Raw genomic sequence first — 18,899 nt, 5'->3', positions numbered from 1 at the left:
AATAAGCCAGGCAGTGAAAGACAAATACCATATGATCTCACCTATAAGTGGAACCTAATCAACAAAACAAATAAACAAGCAAAATAGAACCGGAGACATGGAAATAAAGAGCAAACTCACAGTGACCAAAGGGGCAGGGGAAGGGGAATCACAGGGGAAAGAAGGGGAAGGAGCAAGTCAAGGAACATGAATAGAGGACACAAGGGCAGTGACAATGGGGTAGGGATTGACTGGGAGCAGGGGAAGGGGGTGGGGGCAGGGGGTACAGAGCAGGGGAGAGCAATAGGGAAAAAGGCAGGACAACTGTAACTGAACAACAATTAAAATAAAATAAAAATATGAATAATAAACTGGCAATAAATATATATCAATAATTACTTTAAATGCAAATGGATTAAATGCTCTAATCAAAAGACATATGGTGGTTGAATGGATAACAAAACAAGACCCTTACATATACTGTTTACAAGAGACTCACTGCAGATTGAAAGACACACACAGACCAAAAGTAAAGGGGTGGAAAAGATATTTCATGAAAATAGGAATGGGGAAAAAAAAAGCTTGGGTAGCAATACTTAGACCAGACAAAATAGGCTTTAAAGCAAAGGCTGTAACAAGAGAAAATGAAGGACCCAGAAATTCCACTTCTGGGTATTTATCCAAAGAAACACAAAACACTAAATCAAAAAGACATCTATACATCCATCTGTTTATTGCAGCATTATTTACAATAGCCAAGATATGGAGGCAACCTACGTGTCCATCAATGAATGAACAGATAAAGAAGTGGTGCATATATACAATGGAATATGATCCAGCCATTAAAAAAATAATGAAATCTTGCTATCTGCAGCAGTGTGGATGGACTGAGAGGGTATTGTGCTGACTACAGTAAATCAGACAGAAAACACCATATGATTTCACTTATATGTGGAATCTATAAAACAAAATAAACAAGGAGATTCAGAGAACATTTTGACAGTTGCCAGATGGAAGGGGGGTTGCGGGGGGTGGGTGAAAAAGGTGAAGGGATTGAGAAGTACAAATTGGTAGTTACAGAAGAGCCATGGGGATGTAAAGTACAGCCTAGGGAACAGAGTTGACAATACAGTAATCACTATGTGTTAGGTGGCCACTAGACTTCCCATGGTGATCCCTTTGTGGGTTGTACACCTGGAACTCATATAATCTTATGTGTCAACTGTAACTGAAAAATAAAAATTATTATTTAAAAATTATCATTTATAACTTGTTATTGCTAGTATACAGAGATGCTACATTATTACTTGGTTCTTTTTTGAAAAAAGGTAAATTTCTAACTCCATAAATTGAGAACTTGAGTTTGACATGTCTACAGGCACTCAGTGAATTAGATATTCCGGGCTGACATTCGACGGTACACAGTACAATGGCGGTACCACTTACTAAAATATTGAAATATTTCCACTGTGGACCCCCTTCTTTCCCTCTCGCACCCTGGCCATCCAGGACTTCCCCTCAGACAGACTCAGGCCTTCTCAAGTTCCAGACACCTGGTAATAATGAGGCTTAATATTTTTTCTTACGTTTCCAAGGCATTCATGTAGCATCTTCTACAAAAGTAACATTTTGTCTTTGCCCAATTTTTTAACTGGAATGTTTTGTTATCAATGCACAGGCATTAATTATATATTTTGGGTGCCAATCTGTTGGTTTTGTGTACTGCAATACCTTTTCACTCGTGTTTGTACTTCTACACCCAGCACAGCTGGGCCTTAAGCCCTGTTCCACCGGTTGTGTATGTTCCATTCCCATCCATGTGAGTTATTAAATATTTTGAATGTTGCCTCTTATGCTCATGTACCGATGCAAACATAAACACCAAGGGTAAATTATTAATCTGAGTGGTTTCTTACCCAGAGGTGCGGGGAGCTCAGAAGGAGATGATGAGCGCTGGGGTTCAAGCAGGGAGCAGGGGAGCTGAGCTGCCACTGCAGAGATTCTGGCTAGCATCCACCCCTGATAATTCCTGCCTAAATCCTCACAGCTTCACCAACTCTACTCCTCCACTTGGGGCCCCACAGGCACCTCAGCCACATGTGTTTCTGATGGAACACATCATTTTAAATGCTAAGCATGTGCTGTCCCCGGCTCCCCAAATCAGTGAAACAGTGTCTCCAACCATCTTCTCCCCTACAGTAGAAAAGTCAGAATCATCCTCGGCTCCACCTTATCCTCCTTTCCTCTCTATTATTCCTTACCAAGATGTGTCATTTCCAGGCTATAAAACATCTCTTGAATACGCCCTTCTCCCCAACCCCGATGACTGCTGTCTCCTAAATTTTTGAATAGTTTCCCAGCCTGTCTCTTGGCCTCCAGCCTCTTTTGCTCCTCCAGTCCCTCCCCTGCCCTGCTACCAGCATTAGCAGTCCCGCCTGGCCCATTAGCCTGCTCTGTTTCCTCATCTGTGGACGGGAGTGTATACGAGCCATCTGCCTTGGCAGGGAGCAGGGTTTTATCACTGACACTGCTTAGAACGGAGCTAATATAAAGCAGACTGACTGACTCTGAGTTGGTTTTATCATGGCATTGAAGTTTCCTACAGACAACGCACTTCTTTTGCCTACACCTGGCCAACTGTCCCCACCCCTATTCTTGTTGGTATGCTACAGGAGATAATATGATCTGTCTCACGGGAATGCCAAGAAGCTCAAATGGAAAGATGCTCACTGAGAACGCAGCCCAGGCGCCTGCACAGGGTGAGCACTGAACGCTAGCAATGATCAGTAATAACATTATTTTTGGTTCCTTATCCCCTATATGACGACTGTTTTGGCAAGCAAGGCCTTTCTGGCCTCAGACACTCCCTTCCACCCTCCTGAACACTATACCCTAGTGAAATTGTTCATTCTGCCTTTACCAAACCAAGTTCTTCTGTGTTTCCATGCCTTTGCAAATGCCCTTTACTCTACCAGGATGTCGTCTCTCTTCTCTGTAGATTCATCACTTCAGATCCACCTCAGAGTCATGTTTTCTTAGAAGCATTCCTCAAATTATCCAGACAGAAGGAATCCCTCTTCCCTCCTGTGAGTCCATGGCCCTGGCTCCTGTCTCTTCTGTGAAGCTGGCCTGGAAGGAACGACTCGAAAGGAGAGTCTATATGTGCTCATCTCGGTGATCAATTTTGTATCCATAGTCACCAAAACTGGTGAGCCCACATTACCAGCTCAACACTTGCAAAGATGTTGTTTGTTTTGTATTATTGGAATGAATGAATGGGAATGGTTTTGACTTCACCCTAGACCTAGCAAAAACTTTGGGTAGTTACAGGTTGTTGTTTTTTTTTTTTTTCATTTTATGTAACCAGGTATTAAACTCTTCTTTCCATACTCCAAGAAAAATATTCCCAAATACGCTAGCGTACCTGCCTTCTTAAGGAACTCAGTAACTAAAGGGAAGGCCTTTTAAAAGCTGAAAGAATGAGGAGCAGGTCAACTCTGTCTTTGCAGCTGTCCCTGAGAGGGCGCTGTTCCGAAATCAAACCTCCAGAGCCCGGGACTGAAATACCAGAGCGTTCCCACAGGATTCAGCATCACTTGCTTCCCAGGCAGCAGCCACGGGTCCAGAGCGGAGCATCTGCCCACAAACATGGCTGCGCCCTACTCAGCTTCTCCTGGCCGGGACCGGGTGGCCGGGCTGGCCTTGCCAGTACTCGGGGACTTCCTCCAGCAGTCCGCTTCCTGCACCGCTGGCATTTAAACCCGTGCCGGGGTCTGCGGGCTTCGGATGCGGATGCTGAGCTGTCCGCCAGCTGGGCAGGGCCGTGGCATCCCTTGCGCCATCCGGCTGGGCAGGAGCGGAGCCGAAGCACCTAACTGTACCCGGGTCAGAGCAGGGGCGGTCTAGGAGGGAGATTGCGGACTCCAGCATCTGGCAGTTTAATTACAGGTTTGACTTTAATTTCCAAGATCGCAACCCTTCTACCCAGCCCCGATATTTTTCTCCGTCCTCGGTTGCTGGACGAGTAGGGGCTGGGCTTGATCGCAGGAGAAGAGCTTGTTCTCCGGCCCGCGACGTGCTCCAGGGACCTTCAGCCGGGAGCCCCAGTCATGGTGAGGCTGAGCCCCGTGCTCCGGTGAGCGAGGCGGCGGCGCGATCCTGAGCTCTGCGGACACGCCCTGCGGGGCATCTTCCCCAGGAACCAAGGGCACCGGGACACGGGACTCCGCGCCCTCCTGCTGGGGCTGCGCGAGCGCAGGGGGCAAGCAGCAGTCGCGATGTTCAGCTGGCTGGGTTCTGACGACCGCCGGAGGAAGGATCCCGAGGTCTTCCAGACGGTGAGTGAGGGGCTCAAGAAACTCTACAAGACCAAGCTTCTACCTCTGGAAGAGCATTACCGTTTCCATGAGTTTCATTCGCCCGCCCTGGAGGATGCCGATTTTGACAACAAGCCCATGGTCTTGCTGGTGGGCCAGTACTCCACTGGGAAGACCACTTTCATCAGGTGAGCCAGTCCAGGGCCCGGGCAGTCCCACCCTGGCCCCCAGCGCTTATGCCTCCCCGTTCAGTCCTGATACCCCCTCCACACTGGGTCTCGTCTTCATTTGTGGGCTCTGAAGAAATCTTTTCATGTACGTGTATTCAAAGCTTACCCCACAATTTCACTGCTGGCCCCCGCCCCATCCTACCCAGTGCCTCTTCACCATACTTGGAGCCTTGGCTTGGGTGGTCAGTTTGAAGTGCGAAGATTCAGAGCCATCCTATTATTCTTCCCATTTTATGGATGGTGAAACCAAGGCCTAGGAGGCACAAATGAGAAATTCCCTGGTTCCAAGAGTACTTTATGCTTGAGGGGTGGGGGCTTACACCCTCACTTTCAAGGGACATGCCCTTTATGTCCAGTTCCACTTCCCTTGCATTTTAAAGCCTTCAGCCACTCACATGGGGGCTTTAGAGTTGCAGCTGAAGAGGTGGGCTGGGGACCCTGTGGCCCCGGCCCCCCCTGCGTGGTAGTGTGACTTGCCCTTCTTTTATCATTTTTCTCTGAGCAGAGCTCCTACATAGAGTTCTTGGACACTGGATAGAAGCGGTATCCAGACACAAAATGTTTTTTTTATCTTTTCCCTTGTTAATCTTAATGGCTCAGCTGTAATACTAAAGTTCTTTTAGAGGTGGTAAGGACATTGATGATCATCTCATCCAGCCCCTTGACTGGGCAGGTGAGAAAACCGAGGCATAGAGAGGTTAAATGCATTGTCCAGAGTCATCTCAGCGGGTGGGAGGCCAACTCAGGATGCTGGCCCTAGACGCATGGGAGGAGATGCTAGACTACAGGCCTGTCATTTTGAAGGTGAGTCATCCAGGCCCTTCAATTACAGAATCCTTGGGCTGGAGGGATCCTCAAGAAGTCAACTTGTCCACCCTGCATTCAGAGAGGTCTGCATATTGTCCACTTGAGTGATGAGAATCCTTATCTTTAGAAGACAGGCTCCTCTCCAGCCCTCAGTCCCCACAACCTTCAAGGCCAGGCCATTTTCCTTGGCCTCATTTACAGCCATTGCCAAGCCATCGAGGGTGCATATGGTCCTCTGTGTTGAGAGTCAGGCTCCTACAGTGTGGTGATGGCATTTCCATGGTCCAAAGAAGTCAATGGTGTTCATCTCTTACAGGATTTAAAATAGGGGTGCTCTCGTTTCCACTCCCCGACTGAGAACCCGCAATACCCAGAGCACTATTCTTTGTTTGGCAAGAAAAGCAGCCAAGTTAACAACAGTCTGGTTACTGGTCTTCTAGATATAAATTTTCCCTTCATGTTCAGCTTATAACACAAGCCTTCTGGAAGCAGGGCATGCCCCGTGCTAACATGTTGTGTCTGAACAGAACACCACATCAAGTTTGCCTTTGGGTGGGTAGCCTTGGGCTCAGCAGCTCTGAGAGGCTGAATGACTTCTTAAGAAGTGTGGTACCCAGGTAGGGGAGTGGGAGAGGTAGATGGGTTGCTTGGCTTTTGGATCTCTTACATTGTTAGAACTGTAAGAGCCCTTAGCTCTGAATCTTACCCATTGCGTCTTAACATTTTAAAAGGTCATCTCCTCCTTTGAAAATCTGATGAAAACTGTGGACCTACTGATGCACATAATCCCAAATTTACACATAATTTTGTAGGCCCAGGGACCACCTTGGACTTTAGGGTGAGAACTCTGATCTAATCCATCTCCCTTATTTTATTAAACACCCGTGGCTGCCACAGACACTCTAGAGATGCCTGGGTCCTGGGTAAGGTCTCATTGTAGTCTGTGTCCTCTGCCCAGCCTGGATGATGCCCCTCAGGAAGGCCGGGCTCTTTACAGATGGTCCCTGCCCTTGCAGAACCTTCCCTGGTCCTCTGGACACAGCTGGGTAATTCAGAGCTTCTCCTTCCTGTAACACCAGCCCTCACAACTGTGCCTTAGCTCCTTGGGGCCTCACCTGGGGTCTCAGCCACAGGAGGTTCCCAGTGTTGATTTGCCAGATGAGGGGGAAGGTGGAGAAAGGCAGGTGTCCCTGGGGGGAAAGGCTATGGGAGCAGCAGACAGGTTTAAGTGCCTCTTGTCTGAGACTCTCTCGTGGCTTTGTCTGAGTCATGCTGGCTGTTAACTGGGTCTAAGAAAGTGGCAGGGTCTCGGTGTCAGAGATTATTTGTTATCTGAGGGAAACAGGAAGGCCTGGAGAGGCAGATCCCTCCTCTTTCTTATCCTCCAAGTACCAGAGTTTTCTCTCCCCGCTCATGTCAGCAACTGAATTTAGCTCCGGCATCAGAAGCTGTCTGCCTCCGAGGGAGAGTGCGCCAGCGGGGTGGGAGGGCTGGCAGCGCAGGGAGGCTGTCCCAAACCCAATTACATATTTGCCTTCCTTCTCATTAAATCCACGGCACGGTTATTTTCTTTGAATTGGAAAATGCAGAGAAGAGTGAATTGGAGGAAGAAAGAAAAAGAAATCACCCATAATGCCACAACTCAAGGCAAACCATTTTAAATATCATTCACATATATATAAATCTATACATTTCCAGTATTTTTAGCTATCGGGTCCCACAGTTCAGATCACAGCAGAATGCAATTTTGCTTGCTGATTTATTTCACTTACAGCATGAGCAGTCCTCATGTAAATTTAAAAAAAGTCTTTGTAAGCATTATTTTGAAGAGTCTCATGGTACTTTGATGTGTATGCAATTATTCATTTGACCAATCTACTTCTTTTGAATGTTTGAGGTTGTTTCTAATTTTTCTGCTATTGTAGAATCACTCAGAATATCTCTGTGCCTAATATTTTTCCACAGACTGACTGTTTTCTCAGAGATTCCCAGTAGTGAAATCACTAGGCCAAAGGTTATACAGAGTTGTTTCTGTTTATTCATTTATTTTGGTATTCAGAGTCATATCTCTGGGCTGCTTTGCAAGAGGGTGAGTTGGTACAACATCCCTTCCCAAGGCTCCGCTGGGGTAACAGTGTGCCGGGTGTAGATCTCGGGGTGCCTTCCCCCCTGCCCTCTGCCACGCCTGCTTCTTGCCCTGAGCTCCACGAATGGCCCTCCATCCCTGGCCTGAACCTGTGAGGGACCTTTTCTCTCAGGAACAAAGACTTGCCTCTTCCTTCCCCAGCCCTTGGCCTTGGCCTCTGGAGTGCCCACCCACTTTCAGTTACATGCACTTGCCGCAGGGTCTATTTCTTTTCTCGGGAAGAACATGCAGAAAAGGACATTCTTCTAATAACTAATTAATGTGCTATGATCTCTGCCTGAAATAACTTCCCTGGCCTACGGCCCGGCAACCCAGAGTAATAAAATAAACAATAAATGGGCCTGGTAGCTGCTCCCTCCAACACAGGCCGCCTCTTCGGAGTACAGTAGCTCTGTGTGCCTCTGGCCTGGCAGCCTTTCCCCTGCCTCAGCTCCTTTTCCCCCTCCACGCACCCTCTCGCTGGCATGCAGCTTCCAGTCCCTCCTCCCTTGCACCGTTTGGCCCCCTGGTCCTGGAGGTGAGTAGCCAGCTGCTCCAGAGCTGAGGAAGGCCCAGTGCTCTCAGGAGCCATAAGGCAGGCCAAGTAGAGGACTGGGGGGTTGGGTCTCAGGCCTGGGGCTGCCAGGGCCGAGCTGCCTGTGTCTCTGCCCAGGGAGGTCTGGGCCAATCTCAAGGATCACATGGCCCTTCTGTAGCATGACATGGACACTGAAGGATGAGTACATAGTGGGGGCTGCTGCTCAGCTGACCCTTTCAACCTCCCTAACTTCTTCAGGGGATGTTTGAATGCTGCCTGAAGGTAACTCAGCATTTACCTGTGGCTGCTCCATCTCCCGGCACCACCCTGGCATCCCACTGCCCGGGCCTCACTCCGTGCATTACAGCATCGCCACCCACCCCAGGAGAGTGGGTCGTCTGCAAAGTTAAAGGCCTGGAGACAGGGCCCGCCTTTCCAGGCAGACCCACTGACCTCTGCCAGGTCTGTCCTGCCAGGCACAGTCCCTGCTATACCTCCGTCCTGTCCACCCTGAGTTCAGTGGACATCCTTTTCCTGTTAGGGCTCTGATCTGCTGGTGCCTAAGTGAGGCTGGGTCTGCCTGCCGCCTTAAAGGCAGAGGTGTGGAGGTCACCTGGAGGAGCACTGACTGGGGGAAGTAGCACCTCTGCAGAAAGGGCTCCATCTCATAACCGTTGACGTGGGGACAGGCCATGGAAAGAACACGGCCTGCTCAGCAGAATCCAGCCTCCAGCAGATACCAACCAAGAGACTCCTTAGCAAGATCTAACCCTTCTGAACCTCAGTTTGCTTATCTCTGCCATGTGAATTGTGACAACTGTCTCACAGGGTCATTCTCAGGATTAGGAGGGGAGAGAACCTATGCAGCTCCAGCTCTGTTCCAGACACTCTCCTTCAGACTTTATCATTTCCTTTCCTCTTTCTAGCCGATTCTCTAAGCAGAGGCTTAGGGGCTGGCCCTCAGGAGGTGGGGGAAGCCCCTGTCTGCTGCCCAAACTGGGGATGAGCGGGGAGGGGAGGCATGTGTAGGGAGGGCTGGAGGAGGAGCCTGAGCAGCCTGTGCTGAGGGGTGGACGGGCAGGAGACCTGACAGCGTGGCCACTGGTCTCCTTTGTGCTGGGGTCACCTTATCCCATGGCAGAGGCTGCTGTGCCCCAGGGACACGGGGGGCTGACACAGACCTCAACTCCACCATTGGGGGCCTGCCACCTCCTCCCTCATTTTGTGTCTTTGGGGTGCTTTACAGTCTCCCTAAAACCCCATGAGGCTGACAGGGCAAGTATTATTGTTTGGACTCTGTTTTAAAGCTGAAGTACCCAAGGCTTAGAGAGACCGAAGATATAACACGAATACCTATGATACAAGGTAGAAAGTGTTATGTGCCTTTAGAGTCTACTAAAGATAAGGGCATCGGGTTTGGGATGACAGGGCGAACCAGGTAAGGCCTCACGGAGGAGGCACTGGGCCTGGATTTGGGGACTGTGTAGAAAGAAATGCACCGAGTACTTACCGCTAACAATGCGGTGTTTGTTCTCTCTAACTGGTGTCTCTGCAATACGAGCCCATGTCTGGCATAGCCTTTGTGTTTCCCAGGCTCATGGACGTCATGTCACAACCTTCATGCCGTCCCTTTGACCCACTGTAGTTAGAAACCAAGTATCATCCCCATTTTATAAACCAGGGAAACTGAGTCAGTGGGCTGTGGGGTGACATGTCCAAAGTCATGTGTGTGATGGAGGAGCCACTCGTGAAGGCACTTCGCCCAACTGAGCCAGCCCATGGCAGCGCCGTTGTGGAGGCGGCCTGTCTGGTCCCTGCCCTGGGCGCTCGGGTCTGAGGTCTGCCCCACCCCCCACCCCGCCCCTCGCGCAGATGGGTCCTTGGAAAGCAGACTGAGTTAAGATTCTTGGCTGCGCCTTACCCTGGGTACTCAGGTCACCAGTAAAGCAGACCACATGCTCAGATTGCCCGGCAAGCAGGGCACACACGTACTCGCACACACACACACACACACACACAATGAAAATGTCATGAAATAATTTACTGAAGAAAATATGCAGAAAAAAACATCAAAATTGTGTTGGGCTTTCTTACACCTGTTTTATGATTTTAGTGTTTACTCATTTTAGCTCTCAAAGTTGCTAAATATTTTCATTTGGCCGTGAACTTGGGCAACCTACATCTCAATTTACCCCACCGCGAAACTGAAAGGGTGCTGCCTTCCCACAGCGCTCGTGGGACTGACACGGTGGAATAATTTGGGTAGAGGTCCCACAACAGCACCTGCCCCTCAGAGGTCCCTCCTTGTCCTTGCGTGTCCTCAGCGCAGCCGTTCCCACCCAGGCTTGAATGAACTTCCCTTTGTTTCTGCTGCTGTGGGAATGCTTTCGCCTGGCAACAGAGGCGATCTGTATCACTTCCCATAGAGGAGCAGTGATGAGATCCCTCAATAGGTTGTCCTTTCTGGACACAGTGGTGGCTTTGTTAAGGGGGCACTCGGTGCTGCAAGCCATACCCAAACGTCCCTGAGAATTTACCCAGCTCCGGTTCTCTGCGTGGCCCCACTATGTCCCTGAATGGGCTGGTGGCTCTGCTGGACTCTGTGTTTCTCCAGCCCCTGCGCGGTCGGCAAGTTTGGGATCATGTGGTTTAGTCCCGGGCAGGACAGCAGGCCCAACCTCCAGGCCCCGCTCAGGCAGACCCAGGCCGAGGCCCCAGAACATCCCGGGAAGTGGCCCTGTCCTGCTGGGGAGCGTCACCCTTTCTCTGATTGTCTGCCAGCGCAGCACGTCTCCCAGGGATGGAATCTGAGCCGGCTGGGTCAGCGGGATGCCTCATCGCTGCCATCTGGCCCCGTGCAGGCTGGGTGTTCTCGAAGCTGCCTCGGAATGGCTTCTGTCCACTTCTCTGTCAGCTTCCCCGAGAGCCTTTGATCGTCACCACCACCCACCTCCTGCCTTGGAACTCACACTTGCCACCCCCTCCCCCTCCAAGGTCCTGCCCAGGGCTTCTCCCCACACGCTCACCGGGCAGGTGTTCCCGGCACTCGGTCGGAAGAGTTGGGCTTTCCCAGGCATGGCGTGGATTCTCATGGAACTTCTTCCCAGGGGAATCTGACTGTACTATTTTTAAGTCCCAAGAATGTCCTTCCAGAGCCAGTGGGCTTGGGGCCTGCTCTGGTCACCTGATAGAAACAGCTTTTGCATGCCACACCCCATCCATCGAGGACTCGCTGTGAACCCCAAGGGCAGCCGTGCACGGAGATGAGTGCACTGCTGGGTTTGTGGGTGTCAGAGCCTAAGCTTCCCCCCAAGGCCTGGGCCCTGGACAGCGTCCTGCCAAACCTCATTCCCCTGTGGCCCTCTTGTCCCATTCCTCATTCTAGTCCCGTGTGGGGCTCAGCCCTGTTACATTTCCCGGTCAAGGGGAGACCTAAGGCAGGAAAGGACACAGTAAATGCAGTGCGGTTAGGAGCATGATTCTCAAATCCAAGTGCCAGGTTCAAATGCTAGCTCAGCTATTCGCTGACTCTATAACCTGAGGCAATGATCTAACCGCTGTCTCCTCCTCTTTAAAACGGGGTGCTCACCCAGGTGTCAGGTACTGGTTTTAAGTGCTTGTCACTAGTGTCATTCTTGGACACCCTATGAGGTGGGTTTTCTTATTAGGCCTATTAGATAATAAGGGTCAGCATACTCCCCGCAGAGTAGATGTAAAGATGAAATGAGATAATCCATAGAAAGTCTAGAACAGGGCCCAGCACAACACAGGTGCTGGATACATTGGAACCTTTATCTCCCAGGTTATAGAGGAAGGTGCTGAGGTTCACAGAGGCCCCGTACCTTCTGAAGGGCACATCCCTCATGGGTAAAGAAAGCAAGTCCTCGGCCCTGGGCTGCTGAGATTCTCTGCCTCTCCTGTGGGCCCTCAAGGAGAAGGCACATCGAGGAAGCAGGAAATTCTGCCTAAGTGGGCAGTTATTGTGATGCATCCTCATCTACACCCCGAGTGCCAGATTTCAAGATGGTCCCCTAATGAAGGAAATCCTGCCTTCACACCCAGGCTGCTGGGCTGGGATCCTGGAAGGAGATGAAGGGCTTCCCGAGGTGACATGAAACCCTCTGTGTGTGGCGGGGGTGGCCTCCGGGGCAGCAGCTTCACTCCTGGCTCCCGGGGGAGGACCCATAGCAACCAGCCTTAAACTGCCTGAACCACAGAGTAAACTGATGGCTCAGAGGCACAAGAAGGACATCCATGAACCAGAAAAAAACGCCAGTGAGTCTCCCTGGCCACCACCCTGTGGACAGAGCAGGACCCTGCTCCAGGCACACCCTGGGGAGGCACAGGGTGAGCAGAGAACTCGGGCCCTGGACACAGGGCCCCTGGTCCCAACTCTGCCCTGACCTTCTGTGGGGCCTTGATTGGCTCCCTCTGGTAGTGATTTCCTCGGGGTAGAAGACAGCCGAAGAGCAAAGGATTTGGTGTTAGACTGATACAGGTCTGGGTTTCAACGCCACCATCAGCTGGTTAGCTAGGAGAAAGTCACATACCCCTCCCAAGCCTTGGTTTCTTCAATACCTACCTAAAGGGCTACTGGGAGACCCAAAGATGATAATGTTCCTGTAAAGATCAGTATAATACCTGGCATGTGGAAATGCCATTGAGTGTCAGCGATATTGTCAGTAAAATGACAGGGTTGTCAACCCCAACTGCACATGAGGATCAACTGGGGGGCTCCTGAGAAGGGCCAGTGGCCAGGGCCCCAGCTCTGAGTGAATGGGTCAGAACCTGTGGGTGGGGCAGCCCAGGCACCATTAGGTGGAGCTCCACCGTAGCTCAGCTGGGCAGCTGGGGTGAGGACCACTGATCCAGGGGGTCTTCAGGTTCCCTTCCCAACTAACAGTCTCTGACTTGGCCTCTCCTCCTTACTTTTCCCTCTGAGCACGGGCCTTTAACGTTTCTCCGCACACAGTGAGGGCTCACGGCCTGGGTCTGTGTTTGTTGGTCAATACTCTCCTTAGCTCCTTGTCTGTCCTGGACTTGGAAGATGCCCCTGGGACTCTCCTCTGGCCAGTCCCAACCCAATGCAGTTCCGGTCTCCTGCCCTGAATTCAGCCTCATGCTATTCGGGCTCAAAGCTGTTCTGAGCTTCTTCAAAAGGACACGATTGTCCTTATAAGCTGTTCTCTTCATTCTCTGGCTCATCATGTGCCTTTGCTCTTGACTTCTAAAGGGAGCGATGCAGAGGGGGCAGTTGCCCTGGGCTGTCACTGCTCAGGCTGGAAAAAGAGCAAAGGAAGGGACCCTCCACCTAGAGAGTGGATCAAAAGTCTAGGAGGGGATCCACAGTTCCCAGTGTGCCTCTCACACCGGTTGTATTTTTGTCTCACGTATGAGCTATTTTTATGCTCAAGGACTGACTAAGCAGGTAAATGAATAATGACCTATGAAAAGCTAGCAGACCCAGAGATGGTCCCATTCTAGCCATGCCTGTGTGCAGGTCCTTCGGCAGGTGACCTGCAGTTGTGAAGTCCGCAATGCTCTGTGCAGCCATCAGTTTCAACCTGTGCTCTAGCTCTGAGCCCAAACCTTGCTCTCTTTTTTTCTTCTGATTCAGGAAGGGCAAAAGATAAGAACCAAGAAGAACAGATTTGGTATTTTCAGTTCAGCTACGATCCCACCTCTTCCACAGTGTCTTTGGAACCCTGTCCAGTGGTCACCTCTCCCTGCCTCGAAATTGCATGGCTCTGGATCCGCCCTTCCGCCATGATGCACATCATCACCCGCCTCGTGGTAGACACACAACACTGATCTTCCAGCAGAACCCCTGCCTTATGACTGTGCTCCCTTCTGCCAGGTATCTGCTGGAACAGGATTTCCCAGGCATGAGGATTGGGCCCGAGCCGACCACCGACTCCTTCATTGCAGTGATGCAGGGCGAGGTGGAAGGGATCATCCCCGGGAATGCCCTGGTGGTGGATCCTAAGAAACCCTTCCGGAAGCTCAACGCCTTTGGCAATGCATTCTTGAACAGGTGAGTGCAGTGGGAACTCACTCCCTGACTGTTCTCTTTTCTTCTTCTTGGGGTGTGAGAAGGGAAAGGGCAGGGTCTTAGGAGGATTACTGCCTTTTCCATGCCTAGAGTCTGTCTTGATTGTCCCCAGCTTGCTGGGAAAATAACTGAGTCAGTCCCCGTAGATTAGGGGTGTGGGAGCTGCAAGCGGTAGGCTGACTCCTCCTGACCAAGAGGCAGGTTGAATCACATCCCCTCTGCACCTCCTGCCAATAAAAGCAGAGAGCATGCCCAGCCTTTGCCCTCTCTTTACAGAGAGGATTTGCATCCAGCTGGACAGGGGCAGAGGAAGGCTTTTTGCTGTTCCTGGACATTGTTCTTACTTGGTGGTGAGAACCCTGGACTTAATACGTAAGCCCTGAGTTTGAGCACTGACTTTCCTATGGAACTCACTGTGTGGCCTTGGACAGGTCACCTTCTCTTCCTCTTGGACAAGTAAAAGCCTGCGGACAGCAGGGTCATTGTGATAATTTGAGCAAAGAAAGCTCTAGGGAATGCTTCACAGGCTGATCTGGACCTTCCTGTAATTATTCTGTTTAACTAAAATGCCCTCTGATTGCACTTCGTCTATAAATCCACACCACATTCTTGCATGAGTATTGCATTAAAATTTTTTAAGCTACTTTCTCTAATTGGAGGTATTTACAGTAAAGGGAAGGACTGTGGGCTTTGGCTTCAGACAGACCTGGGTTCAAATCCTACCAAATAGCACATGGATCTTGGACAAATTACTTCTCTGTGTCTCACTTTTCCCATCTGTAAAATGGGATGACACTAATATACTTCTCCAAGGCAAGAGTGCTAACGCAGCCATTGGGGAAAGCTGGCATTTAATGGTGTCAGTGATGAGTGAAGTGACACTGAAAGAGTAAAAAATAAAAAAAGTTCCATGTAGACAAAACTAAAAAAAAAAAAAAAAAGCAAGCAGAGGGGACTGAAAGAATGTGGCTCAGTGCAGGAACCTTGTGGCCAGAACTTGGAAGGTCTGTGCGTTTCTCCAGGAGCATTTGACTGCTGAGGCGGTGGGCATTTAGACCAACCGTGGCTGGGGACCTGCCGGGCATGTCCACTGCAAGGACCATAGCTCAGCCAGCCTATGTCGCGTCCCTCGTCAGCTCCCCGTCCTTCTCTGTGGGAATCCAAGCACTCTCCGGTCACCTCAACCTCCTTCTCATTCAGCAGAGGGCCTTGCTTCCCCTTCTAGAGAAAATGGGAACCAGCGTCCACAGAGTCCATCTAGTTGGCTTTTTAAAATCTGCCCGTAAACAAGTTCATTTGCCTTTGTCCTCACTTCCTACCACCGGGCTGCAGAGAGCTGTGGCTTCTCTTCCGCACAAGGTCTGACTCCTGCCTTGCCCTGAACTTCACCCTCCCCTGGCCTCCCTTCCACACAGAAATATCTCCTCTTGAAAACCCTACAGTGGGTCCTACTAACTTTCACCCTCTCTCTCTCTCTTCACAGTCAAGTTTCTTGGCTTCACCTCCTTGTGACTTCCTGTCCCCAAGCTTGTGGAACGTGGCTTCACCCTATTACAGCTGCTTGTGTGAAGGTCACTGGGACCTCATAGTGATCATAAGCAGCAGGCTCCTTCCACCCTTACCTTCCCCCACCTCTCCTCCCGCCTCCCTGGCTAGGCCCCCTCCAGTCTGCTCTGTGTCCCCTTTTTCTCTGGCTCCCATGACATGGTGTCCCCCCTAGTCAGGCCCATCATCATTACCTTGCCCTTCTCACTCTGTGTGCTTGACCTGCGTTTTGCCTCATCTGCATCCCTGGCCCCAAACACCACCCCACACACATGACAACCAGGTTACCAAAAGACAGAAACCTAATTCCACAAAATACGGGATGTATTTGAGAAATCATGTGTGTGCACCATGGAACCTAAGGAGCAGCATGTGGCTGGGCCTCAGGCATGATGGGAGCCATGGGCTTTGAGAACACGGGGGCTGTGTCACTCACTGTTCTGCCCCCATTATCTGGCGCAGCGCCAGGAACGTAGCAGGCACCCCCTAAAGATTTGTTGAACTGAACTGGACATGCTGACAACCATCCGATCTGATCATGTCACTCTTCTGCTTAAGGCATGCCGATGGGTTTCTACTGTCCTTGGTAAAAAATCCAGATTTCTCAAGTGATTTTCAAGACCTTTGTGATCTGGCCCCCGCCTCTTCCTTGTCTAGACTTGCCTCTGGCCACTCCAGCCTTCCTGTTCACACCTCACCGATGTGCACCTTCCCCCACACCCCAGATGGTGCGTGCACGCTCTCTCTCATTCCGTGCTGCCTTTGCACCTACTTGCATACCTAGGGCTGCCATAACAAATTACCACTCGGTGGCTTAAAACAGCAGAAATGTATTATCTCATAGTTCTGAAGGCCTGAGTCTGAAATCAAGGTGTCGGGCAGGGCCGTGCCCCCTCAGACGATTCTAGAGGAGCACCCTCCCTCACTTCTCCCCTCTTTAGGTCGCCCCAGGTGTCCCTCGCTAGTGGAAACTTGATTCCAACCTCTGCTTCCTTCTTCACACGGGATGTTCCCTCTGGGCATGTCCCTCTCTCCACAGCGTGTTCTCCTTTCTTATAAAGTGTTGTTTGATAAAGTTGTACACCTGAAATTTACATAATGCTATTAACCAATGTGACCTTAATAAACTTAATTTAAAAAAAAAAGACACTGGTCCTATTGGATCAGGGGCCCACTGTGCTCTTGTATGATCTTAACTAATTACATCAACAAAGACCCTATTTCCAAATAAGGACACATTCTGAGTTCCATGGTGGGGCTAGGACTTCAACAGATCTCTTTGGGGGGACAGAATTCAACCCGTAACACTACTCTTTGGCCATGAACTTCTGTCTCAGTCTGGAACGCTGTCTCCTCCTCACTCCCCACCCGCTCATACACAAACACACAGAGCACACACGTGCACCCACAAACTTGTGTACGCGGGGTGTGCTGGCTTCCTCTTGTCTGCCTGGCAAATGCTGGTTATCTTTTGAAGTCTTAGTTCCAGTGCTGCCTCCTCTGTGAAGCCCTCCCTTTTCTGTGCGTCCTGCATCTCTGCCATCTCACATAATATACCTGGGAGAGTAAAACCCCTTTTTAGCTTTCGCCAAAAATGACACGTAAGGGAGAAGGCTTGTAGTGAGAAGCATCTAAGTTAGGTGTACCAGTTTGTATTTTGGGACTTCAGGATGTAGCACTAGACATGTTTGCTTGAATAAAGCCTGACTTCTACCCTAATAGCAAAGTTGGATATTGGGCTAGCCCTTTGAGGCCCAGACATGCATGGTGTGACCCAGCTCCCATGTCCCCTCCTCCAGAAAGCCTCCCTGGAAGCCACCTCTCTCCCTTGGGTCTCCCTAAGCCTTCACCTGACCTTCACCCCAGGGTGCTGGTCACACGCATGTTGTGGGTGGCCGTGTGCGTGCCCCCTCTCCTCACCAGCCTGGGTTCCTTGGGAGCAGGGCTCAAGTCCTGGACATTGTGATGTGCCTGACAGCAGGGGTTCACCGTGTAGGTGCCCAGGATCACCCAGGGAGCTTCCTCAACATACAGGTCCTGGGCCCACGGTTGGGGCTAAGTCCGACCTGGAGCCCAGGCATCTACATGGGAAGGCAGCCAGGCTTCCGAACCTCTGGCCCCAGGGCAGCGAAGGTGGGAGTTGCAGCTGCAACAAGGTCTGCGAGAGGCTGCGAGAGGACAGCGGCTCACGCAGTTTCCTCTCATTCCTGCAGGTTCGTGTGCGCCCAGCTGCCCAACCCTGTGCTGGAGAGCATCAGCGTCATCGACACGCCAGGGATCCTCTCTGGGGAGAAGCAAAGGATCAGCCGAGGTAAGCGAGGTACCTGGTAGGGTTGGGTCTGGCTCCGTGCTGTGTTCTTTCTGGTATGTTCTCTCGCTGCCATGCCTGGATAGAAGCCCCCGGGCCTTTCAGTCCCTTGATAAGCCGGTGCTGCCTCGAGTGCTGCATGGAATCATCCTAGGTAGGGCCAGAGGACCAGTGTGGGTCCGCTGTAGCTCAGGAGACAGCTGGCTTCAGTCTTCTCCTCTGTAAAATGGAGACATCAGTGTCTGCCTTACTTCCCTCGTCAAGGTTATTCACTCTGCAAAGCACAGCTACCATGGGCCAGGCCCTGGTTACTTCGGAAGTCCCTGCAGTCCCTGCCCCCAGGACGCCGGGGAGGCAGGTGCATGCAGAGAACTTCAGCGTGACCACACGAGGATGACAGCTGCTCGCTCTGGGGCCCAGACACAGGGAGCTGGTGTGCGAAAGCACTTTGAAGACTGTTCACTCCAGACAGATATGGGGTAATTGCTCATGAAGGGAGGTCGCCAGCCTGCCATGGTTCAAAGCCTGCCTCTGCCACTTCCTGGCAACATGAACTTGGGCAGGTTTCTTTGCTTTGGTTGGTTCATCTGTGAAGTAGGAGGAAATAATTCCTACTATATAGGTTGATAATAAGCTACCATATAGGTTGTTTGCAGATTAAAAGATATAATACAGGTAAAAACACAGCAATGTGTTTCTATGCCCAGTAGGCATGAGGTGTTGTATGTAGATCGTCATCGTCACCATCAGTTTTTACAGCTAGACTGGATGCTGTTAAAAGCTAAAAACGTCTGCTCCTGGCTCCTCACCCCCAGCCTCCCCTGCCACAGCGGCTGTGTGCTGGGGGTAGCCCCCCGCCCTTTCTGTGTCCTGTGCTGTATCCCTGCAAGACAAGCAGACGAAGCCACGCCCACCCGACTCTGGAGCTGGGAGCTGGGCTAGAGCCAGAGGAGCACTCGGAAGTCAGCATCCGGGAAGGAAAGGCTTTGCACTGGCAAG

The 18,899-nt window shown here is 51.0% G+C and overlaps 1 protein-coding gene across 2 annotated transcripts in view; it reads left to right on the top strand.

The window, feature by feature from the left end:
• Positions 1-3,599: 3,599 nt before the first annotated feature.
• Positions 3,600-18,899, top strand: part of EHD3 (EH domain containing 3) — a 28,180-nt gene continuing 12,880 nt past the window's right edge. For both annotated transcript variants that reach the window (XR_006786363.1, XM_045844658.1), the window contains exons 1-3: positions 3,600-4,483; positions 13,853-14,029; positions 17,806-17,903. Coding sequence is in view for 1 of the 2 variants with exons in the window: in XM_045844658.1 (XP_045700614.1) it covers positions 4,257-4,483; positions 13,853-14,029; positions 17,806-17,903 (502 nt within the window). In the remaining variant the exon portion in view is untranslated. The remainder of the gene's footprint in view (positions 4,484-13,852; positions 14,030-17,805; positions 17,904-18,899) is intronic.

Source organism: Phyllostomus hastatus, unplaced genomic scaffold (assembly GCF_019186645.2).
Source record: "Phyllostomus hastatus isolate PE091 unplaced genomic scaffold, TTU_PhHast_1.1 phas_contig_402, whole genome shotgun sequence".
NCBI classification, from domain to species: domain Eukaryota; kingdom Metazoa; phylum Chordata; class Mammalia; order Chiroptera; family Phyllostomidae; genus Phyllostomus; species Phyllostomus hastatus.
Note: the sequence above shows the minus strand (reverse complement) of the source record. Positions and strands in the feature narration are given on the sequence as shown.